Genomic DNA, 10,000 nt, shown 5'->3' on the forward strand with positions numbered 1-10,000 from the left:
ACCTGGGCCGGTTCACCCCTCCTTAGGCAACCTGGTGGTCCCCCGCTCCCGGGAGGTCACCATATTGATGCCGAACTTAGTGCGGACACCCGATCGGCATAGCGCACTACAGCCCAGAACTCCTGGGCTCAAGCGATCCTCCTGCCTCAGCCTCCCGAGTAGCTGGGACTACAGGCGCGCGCCACCGCGCCCGGCGCTCGGAGGTGGCAAAAAACGACACTAGAGGTTGAGTTGCGGTGACGTCATCAGCGGTGCCGGCCTGGATCGTTTCCAAGACTGCTCTGTGAACAGCTTGGCCGCACAAAGTTCGCGTCTTTGCCAGCACTGCATTCTGGGTAAATTGTCTCAAACATTTGAAGAGCGCATGCGTTTGTGAGCTCTTTCCTTTTGCCTCGTTGCGTCCGAGAGAGCAAGATGGGTCACCAGCAGCTCTACTGGAGCCATCCGAGGAAATTTGGCCAGGGTTCTCGTTCTTGGTGAGAAATACATTGTGATTTTAGGGAAGGGTTGCACTGGGGTGGGACGCGGCCCTAACTCTTATGTAGAGGAGCCTGCAGGCGGCGCGTGCGGATAGGCGGGTAGAGCGACTCTCGAGCTGTGCCTGCCGCCATTACGGGCCTCTGACGGGTTAGGGAACACCGGCGGTGTCGGTGGTGGCTCCGGGGTGCGGAATCCTTTTACTTTTGTGGCTTCCAGTAACGCCATCTCTCTTCTTCCAGCCGCGTCTGCTCAAACCGGCACGGCCTGATCCGGAAATATGGCCTCAACATGTGCCGCCAGTGTTTCCGTCAGTACGCGAAGGATATAGGCTTCATTAAGGTACGCAGCCGCGGGCGCCACACTCGGTTCCAGTGAGCGGAGAGCGTCCAGATATTTCCTTACTGCGAGCTTTCGATCAGCACCGTTTTCCTTTTGTCTTGGCCGTCAGCAGGACTTTTTTGGGTTCCGTACGACCCTGCTAACATAGTTTTGGCAGTCAGGTTAATGGGATAGCGTGTATAGACGTTATAAATTATCTAATTCCGGTTTACCAGTGTCTGCCACTTTTAGGTGCCGTGTATTCTATGGGATGAAATTATTTGCTTTTTCAGAAAACACTGGAATTAAGTTTTACATCTCTTTAGTCTTATGCAGACATTTTCCCAGCAAAATACAGTTGTTGGCTACCGCCCTGAAATGTCGGATAGTGTCCTATTACTGGAATGAACTTGAGGATTGGGGCCAGATAAACCTTGTTGGGATTCAGACGAAGTCTATTAGTAGTCCTGTGACATTGGTCCAGTCTCCCGAAGTTCAGTTTCTGCCCGAGAAACATAAATGGCAAGGTTGTTGCAAAGATTTGTATATGTTTATATGGAGCTGTCTGGACTCTACCCGCTAGTGTTTTTCCCTCCACTATTGGGAAAACCGTTGTCTCTTTTAGATACTTTAACAGTGACAGTCACTGGCAATCGTGTGGTCTCTGGCAGACACAAATTATCTTAATCTTGGACTTTTAGGTTTGACCAGATAAGTATATGCTTGCTGTTCAGTGTGGAGGTTTATATATGGTACTCAGTGGGAGAGGGTGAGTGTATTTGTGATGAGCATAAACTCAGACCTTCAAGCTAACTTCGTGTCCCCAGTTTCTCAGAGGTTAAGAGTAGATGAGTTAGTTTGTGAATACCATCCTTAGGTGTTGGAAAAGAACATTGTATGGAGGAGTATTTTCCTAGTGGGAAACTGAGGGAAGAAGTGAGAATGCCACTACTAAAATTTACAGTCTATAATATAATTGTAGTTTGTGGAACGGCTTGTTGTGGGCTTTAAGTAAATATTGTGATCTTGGTGTAGCTAGTTGGGGTGGGTCATATCTCCAGCTTAAACCTCATTTTTCCAAAATGAGCCAGTGTTTGTGAGAATAAAATGGGATGTTTAAACATTTTGAATTAACTCTTTTCGTCTTTTTTTAATTTTTTCCAGTTGGATTAAGTGAACTTCCTTGAATGGGTCATCCAAGAGACCTGCCCTAACTGCAGATATCCAAGAAAACCTATCTCAATGCCAATTCATTGTACATAAAATAAAAATACTTCAATTATAAGTGTTTTTATGTGAATGGTCAGTTGATTATAGAGATCTCTTATTTAAAATGTCCTGTTTTAAAATGTATCTCAGTGGGTTCATATTCAAAATATGTGGATTATTTTCCCTCAGTTATGTAAAAGTACTCATGCTGGAGTCTGGTAAAAATGCCAGTTTTTTTTTTTTTTTTTTACACTTCAAAAAATTTTGTTACATTAAGTGACTTCTATATGTAGGAACATTCAGTATATAACCTGGACAAGTGTCTCAAGTAATTGATTTGCTACAGTGAGCTAGAGCAGTAGTAAAATGTTGAGATGTTTTTGAGAAAACACCTGTTTTTTTAGGCATTTCCCAGCTTTGGAGAGGTGACAGTCTTAGCTTCTCGGGCAATTCATGGATGAAAATTAAGTTTCTCCAATACTCCTATGTGGAAGGGACTAATGTTTTGAAAAGGTCATTGAGTCTTGTGAGCAAAATACTTCAGTGGGGCAAGGGTGGAAGGAGGGAAACAGGTCTGTTGGAGTAATTTACTCTAGGGATCTTGGCTAGGGCTAGGGTAAAAGGGAGTGGTTGATGTAGTCCAGAAACAAATGGCTTCTGAAGAGGAAGATGATGTGATTTGTTGAAGGATTGGATGTGGGAGATAGTAAAAGAATGATACCAAGAGCTTTGTCCTGAGCAGCTGGAAGGCAATGGTCACTAAGCAAGGACTGAAAAAACAAGCTTGGAGAGGGAGAGTTTGGTTTGAGGTAAGTTGAGTGCCCGTTTGATATCCATGTGGAACTCCCAAGTAGGTAGGCATTTGTTTATTTGTATGTCAAGGAATGCAGACATTCCTCTGGGGTCCATGGGAACTTGGGACTGGTAAGACAACTTGGGTTGTCCTCAGTATGAATAATATCTGCTATTCTGGGATCTCCTCTTGGTTAGTGGAAGAGATTAATTCCTAAAATCTGGGGAGTTACACATGAAGAGGGCTGTTCTGGGTTACCCCGGGGTGGGGGTGGGGCAGGTGGGAAGATGAGTAAAGCAGACTGCAGGAGAACCTAGATAATAGCACACTAGAGCCAAGGCAGGAGTGGTCAGCTAAGTGCTTCTGATAAACTTGGGTTAGCAGGTTATCTTACAGGAGGGGGGTGTGACTAGAAATGAATGAAAAAAGCGTTGTAACTGGTTATTTTCAAAAATTTCAAAAACATGACAACCATGCTATTGTAGGAGGTCCTGGAAGTTGGGGACAACTGAAGCCTCACTTTTGTGAGCTTTATAGAAAATCCACCTCTACTCTTAACATTTGAGGCCCAGAAGTATGCGATAATAAACTAGTTACTGCCGGGTAAATGTCTGGGGGGGGATATTAAATGTCAAGGAGGTACAGTATTGGGAGAAGAGCTTGAAGATGTTAGGAAAGTTTGTGGCAATAGAATGGAGCTGGTGTTGCAGACAGTGGGTGAGAACCCGTGTTAGCTGCAAAAGTAGAAATTTGAGATCAAGAAAGATGAGCTAGGCTCATACATCTAGTGATTTAGTTAAATGAGGTTGTGAGAGGTGTATATATGTGCCAGACAAGCGAAGTGCCTTATGTGCATTATTTTTTTCAAGTCTCTCACTGCTCTTTGTGGACATGCCCATTACACAGCTGAGGAAATGGAGGCTTAGAAATGAGATATTTTTCTCAAAGTCTCCCCAAGTAACAAGGGGATGAGAACTGGACTAGAACTCAAGTCTGTCTGATGTCAAAGATAATGCTCTCTTGGGGCATTTGGGTGGCTCAGTCGATTGAGCTTCAGCTTTGGCTCAGGCCATGATCTCGAGGTTCAAGCCCCGCATCGGGCTCTGTGCTGACAGTCTGTCTCCCTCTCTGACCCTCCCCTCCTCACGCTCTCTCTCAAAAATAAAACATTAAATAATTTAAAAAGCTACTGCTCTCCATGCCTATTACACACTCTTTCTCAGAGACAATTACATTAAGGCAGGGACTATTTCCATATTTACCACAGCGTGTAACAGGTGTCTTATATATTAATAGTAGGTCCTTAATTGAAGAAGTATCTAGTAAAAGCCCAATAATCTCAATGGCAAAATATGATAGGTTCTATGAGAGAGGTCCAAACAACCACTGGAGCATAGAGAATATATTTTTAGGTTTGGGTCCCTTGACTTATTAAATTAGATCTAAATAGAACCTGTCAAGGAATTTACTTAGCTCATTACTGAAACTAGAAAACTGAGCACATTCTGTAATACCCAAGATTTCTTTATCATCCCCCAAAACCAGAAACCGCCAGGGAGACCGAGTCACGCATGCAAAAGCAAAGGGCTTTATTACGGGTTTAGGCTCGCCGGGGCCTAAGCTCGGGCTCACAGACTTTACCGGCGTGGTGGATCCATGCTGAGAGCCCCGAACAAAGGTGGGGTAGGGATTTTATGAGTTTGGGAAGGGGGAGTTACAGGAAATTGTGACATAGGAACAGTGATCCAATTATTATTACACAATATTACTGACAGCAGGTTTATCCAATTACAACATTTAGAGTGTTAACCAATCACAGAGTAGACCCAGGACCCTCACATAGGGTAACTAGCCTTAAGCAATAACTGATTACCTATAGCTTCTATTTCTAGGCCTGCCCTTAGGAATGTTAAGGGTGTTACAAGGGTGGTCCCTCTTGCCTTGGGCAATGTGTGCCCTTCTATTGTCTGAAACCTGCGTCCTTATAATTCAAAGAATTCAAAACATCACTAGTGGGTGTTGCAATAAACTTAGAAATAAATGTAGAACTGGCTTTTTCAATAGGAGAGAGAGTCAACTCTCCACCAGACAAAATTAGAACTTGTTTATGGGCAACTTTAATTTATGTACAGCTTTCAAAGTTTTTGAATAGCTTGAACGCAAAGGCTCAGAATCCCTCACCCCAAGACTGTGCTAGACAAAAAGCTTTGATTTCCTTGAAAGACACCCCACAAACTTTCGGTTCATGTCAAAATCACAGTTTTTTTGATAGACTTTTACGTATAATTGGGAATATTTTCAAGTGCATGGTTTGTGCCAGGTACTGTTTTTAGTGCTTTATTGTAATTAGCTGCTTTAATGCAACAATACTGTGAGGTATATCCTATTTTGCAAATGAGGCAGCTGAGGCAAAAAGAATAAGTAAATTTACCAAGTAGTATAGTCAGTAAGGGAGGTTCAAACCAAGTAAAGTATCTCCAAAACTGCCCTTATCATTAAACTGTAAATGTCCAACAATGAAAATCTTTGGCAAATTTTAGTAGTCTACAAAATAGCCCAGGGAAAATATTTTCAATACAAAGTGGAAAATTATATGTGGTATGATTTCAATATGTTTAAAAATGCAAAGAAAAAAAAAGGAAGGAAACATACAAGGGTATTAGCAGTGATTGCCTTTGGGTGATAGGATTATAGGTGATTTGATTTGAAGCATTCAGATTTAAGATTCATTTAAGGGTGGAGAATCCAGTGACTACTGCAGGATATAGTGCCCCAGGTCCCAATCTTGCTAATGAGGCTCCTGCCCCTTCCCAGACAGCTCAATTTTTAGATTGCTCTGGCAGCAAGTTCTTTTTTAGCCTTGTTATAATTCCTTCCATTGATTTCTATCCACTGATATTAATTCTATGTGGGCCTGTGGAAAACAAGTTTAATCTCTTTTTTGCAAGAAAAAAAGGTTACATATTTAGGCACGAGGGCCCTTATGTTCTCCTAGAATCTTCTTATTTTAGGTTAATTTGTGATTATTTCAACTGTCCTGCCTAGGACATGATTTAAGCCATCTCTGGTTTTCTCTGAATTATTTCTACTCCCTCTAGACCCTGACAGTGTCTGACATGGCATGTTTCACAGGGCAGGCATGCAGTAAAATTTTTTTGGATGAATCAGTGACTGAGCAGGGTTGGTAACGACTGTAATTTGGTTGGGCAGTAATGTGTCTTCACTTTTTATGGGCCACTTTTTTACCATTACAGAGATACCAGAGACCATAGTCTTGGACAGCTATCTGCATGGCTAATGCCTCTGACAGTTTAAAAATGGTCTGCTTTGCATAGCCTCTGCCTAGGACATAGTTCTTGTTGAAAACTATCCTTAATAATTGGTGCCTTAGAGATTTGGGCTTTTAGGTAGGCAAAACAAAGCTCTTCTAGTGGTATAATTAAGAAGGGTTTAACAAAGTGTTTGAATTTCCTTAATATCCACAGAAGTTGAAAAAGGGAAAAAGGAAGAGAAGACTGAGCTACGAGTTGTTTCTCAAGGGTTAATTTAGAACATTAAAGGCTCTACTTGTTGATATTACAGAATATATGTGTATACGGGAATCAAAGCTATGTAGGAGCCAAAGATTAGACTAGATTATTACCAGTGCTATTTCCAGAAGTCCTTTGTCTTTTGGAGCTTTCAAAGAATTGAGATTGGAAGTGACCAGCTTAATCTAGATGGGCTAATTATCATTTAGTGTCTCAATTTAGAGTCATTCAGTCAATTAGAAAATAATTTAAAGAAGCCAGGACTGAGTTTTTTGTTTACTGAAAATCCTTTGTTAAATTTAGCCCATTATGTATGTCAATGGTAACCAATCCCCTGAGCCAATTCCAGACTGGACCTTCTGATTCGTATAAACAAATGCTGGATCACCTGACAGATGTATTGAAGGCCTGTAGGACCAATGTGCTCTCCTTCTCCGTTCATTACTTCCCCACCCTCACAGCCCCCATTGTTCTTATTAGTTCCCTTAGCCTCTGTCCACCTTTCTATCTGTTTGGAAGGAGATCCCTGGCAGCCTGTATGTTTGAGAACCACTGATCTTGGAGCAAGGACTAAATAAAACATTGCTGGCCTTAGAAATGGCTTGTGTGGACCTCAAGTGGAGTCCAGCCCTAGAATTCAAAGGACACATTTAAGGAAGCTGTACTCTGGGCCAAAATGATCACTGCCTTCACTTTTGGATGTATACTATTGGTCACTTCCCTGGACTCCTTTCCTCAGACCCACGGTTCCATATCTCCTGGGTGACTCCTAAGCAGTGCTTTTGATCTCCTTGCTCAGCTTCCTTGGACAGACAGCAGCTTGTCACTCAGCTGTTTTATTGTAAGACCTTTGTTAATTCAGACAGTCTTAGAAAAATCATGCCTACTTTCTGCTTGTATATTACCCTGGTTCTGTGGTCAGTAATGCAGGGCCTTCTTGGTTTCTCTGAACACAGTTTAGGACCAGTCCAAATTCAGGAGCTGCCTTTGTAACTTCATCTGGGTTTCAGAATAGGATCTCTGTAGGTGTGTTTATAGTTTTAGATGTTGCAGCAATGAAAGGAGAGAGCAGTTTTGTTTAATAAAGTTGTAAGAATGTAAGTACCAGTAGCCTCATGCACATTATACAACCCAATAATAATCACGCTGATCGTGTAAACAGCTCCCCTGTGTAGACTAGCTGAGCCTCCATCACCAAACATTAAGCATTAACAGCAGGCGCTACGAAAATCAATAAGCCTTTACCCGGGGAACCAAAGATATGTAGGTTACTAAAACTCCTAACAGTTACCCATAAATAGTAAGATTTCATTATATTAATGCTGAAGGAGGTTTTGTTTTATTTCCTAAATAATAAATAAATTACACATGAAAGGACTAGTTGACAAAGTGATAAACATTCGTGGTGGTATAGACAAATCAATAAAAGCACAAAATAAGAAAAGGAACCTGTTTCTTGGCAATCTTACTGGTGGGATTTCATAGACTGAGTCTGGGTTACCTTGCGTTCTCTTTTTACATACCCACAAATTCCATTTTATGATGACAACTGTGCATCTGTTCTTCCCTTGATGCTAATTAACTTCTATTACTATTCATGAAGATTAAGTGTGGACGTCTAGCACTGATGATGTATTCAGCCAATCACCACAGGAGAGGGTTTGTGAAAATGAATTTATATACAGAAGTTATTTTTTGTAGATAGACTCCTTCAACACAATTTCCTTTAAAGTTTTCTACATAGTCAGGAGTCTTTGTTATCTGATTTCTGAGTATTCTAGCTTCTTTATTACCAAGGGAGCAAATCATGACAATGAGTGCTCATATGGGACCTTCATTATAGGTTTTCTAAATAATCTTATTCCTTTTTAATGACTTTAATTTGTTCCTGAAAACCCTCCCACTTAGTTAAAAGCTGTTAATTTTTTTTAAATTCCATTAAGTTCATTGGAAAAAATTGTTGATGTATTTCATTGCACCACAAGGTAAGTGATTTTCACAAATAGAAAAGTATACCAACTAAGGAATAAAAAGAATCTTATAAAAGTAACAACAATTTAAAAGTATGCTGACACCAACTGGTATACCGAAATTCAGTTCTGGCACAGATTCCCCCCACAAGTTAAAGAGTATGGTCCTGAACGGGACTGCCGTCATTTCAGATACTAGCCATACTTTGGGAGTGAGTCCTCAGGTCACCTGTAGGGTAATGTTTACCTTCTACCTCTCTCAGTACAATGCTAAAGTGGGAAAATGAGACAAAGTAAAATTTCTTGAGAGAAATGGGCTTTTAAATTCATAGCCTTTGTCTTGCTATAATTGCATGGGACCCTAGGTTTTAAGGCTTCATCTAAGCCTAATTGTACCGTGAGGAATCGTGGGCCAAGAGAAAAATTAGTAGGTAATATAATTCTTCTGCTTTTGGGGAAGACTGAAGCTAAATCTTCCCTGAAGATAAGAGAAAAAGAGATGGAGATGGAGGAGCTGGGAGATATAATTTGTGAGGCTTGTTTCTTGAGAGCCTGTAAAGTAGGATAGCTTAACATCTAATCTAGCAATGACAACTGCCAGACAAGAATATTCCTCAAAATCTCTCCTTTTTAATTTATTTTTTATTATTTTATTTTTAAAATAGTTTATTGTCAAATTAGTTTCCATATAACACCCAGTGCTCTTCCCCACAAGTGCCCTCCTCCAAAAAAATATGGAACGCTTCATGAATTTGCGTGTCATCCTTGCACAGAGGCCATGCTAATCTTCTCTGTATCATTCCAATTTTAGTATATGTGCTGCCAAAGCAAGTACAAATCTCTACTTTTTTAGTATTCAAGGTTAAACTTCTCTTTCTTTAATTTATATCTACATGGAAAATAGTTGGTTTACACTGTTTTCTCATCATCCAAGACAATCATTACTCTTCTAGTGAAAACACACTATATGTAAACACACTATTGGATAATTGTCTTCATAATTGAATGTTATTGAAATGTGGGTCATTCTAGAAGGCAATGACCTCATCTATAAAATAAGCGTAATGATTCTATGTGCTCCTCTGAAGGGTTGCGAGTACCAAATAAGTTAATGTGTAAAAGTGCACAGATAGTTGACTATGGATGGTTTTGGGTGGTGCAAGACTTGATGCTAGAATCATCCTTCAGGCATCTGATGGTCCAAGAGGAGACTGGACACACTAGGAGCACACACCTCATTTTTTTGGCCAATCCAACCATCAAATAGTACCCCAGACTTGGAATGACTGTGGTCCCAAGGGCCTGAAGAGCGTATTGGCCCCTCTGGATACTGTTGTTCTAGGAAGTGCAGTCTGAAAGCACTATAGAATGAAATGCCTTGAGCATCCCAAGGGGTCACACTTTTTCTGGAGACCAGTCTACTATTTTCATTGCTGCTTTCCCTGTTCCAGTGTCCTTGTAACATTCAGGCTCTTGATCCAAAGGTGTTGGGCCTGTAGATAAAAGTATGTGGCATTGCTTAGACCAAAACACTGCCTGAGCTTTCAATCTGAGGACATCACACTGAGGAGAAAAAAAAAGTGAGTAAAATCAATCAAGGGGTCAGAGTTGAGAAACTCTCAATAAGAATATCTTTTTTGTGTGTGTTTGTCACATACTACCTTTTATTGATTCTAAACTTTTAATTCATTCTAAACTTT

At 40.9% G+C, this 10,000-nt stretch overlaps 1 protein-coding gene, 1 long non-coding RNA gene and 1 other non-coding gene across 3 annotated transcripts in view; 1 reads left to right on the forward strand and 2 right to left on the reverse strand.

The window, feature by feature from the left end:
* LOC115301339 overlaps positions 1–189 on the reverse strand; it is a 486-nt gene extending 297 nt beyond the window's left edge. Inside the window, exon 1 of the long non-coding RNA XR_003913069.1 lies at positions 3–189. This is a non-coding gene — a long non-coding RNA (uncharacterized LOC115301339). The remainder of the gene's footprint in view (positions 1–2) is intronic.
* A 175-nt stretch (positions 190–364) lies between these two features.
* RPS29 (ribosomal protein S29) lies at positions 365–2,086 on the forward strand. The gene is made up of 3 exons (XM_029951140.1): positions 365–476; positions 720–819; positions 1,963–2,086. Exons 1-3 carry the CDS (start codon positions 415–417, stop codon positions 1,969–1,971), a joined length of 171 nt encoding a protein of 56 aa, XP_029807000.1. The 5' UTR covers positions 365–414; the 3' UTR covers positions 1,972–2,086.
* Positions 2,087–9,028: 6,942 nt separating this feature from the next.
* On the reverse strand, positions 9,029–9,135 carry LOC115303085. The gene has a single exon (XR_003913801.1). It is a non-coding gene; the product is annotated as a U6 spliceosomal RNA (small nuclear RNA).
* Between the last annotated feature and the right edge of the window lie 865 nt (positions 9,136–10,000).

The sequence above is a fragment of the Suricata suricatta genome, chromosome 9 (assembly GCF_006229205.1).
Source record: "Suricata suricatta isolate VVHF042 chromosome 9, meerkat_22Aug2017_6uvM2_HiC, whole genome shotgun sequence".
In the NCBI taxonomy this organism is placed as follows: domain Eukaryota; kingdom Metazoa; phylum Chordata; class Mammalia; order Carnivora; family Herpestidae; genus Suricata; species Suricata suricatta.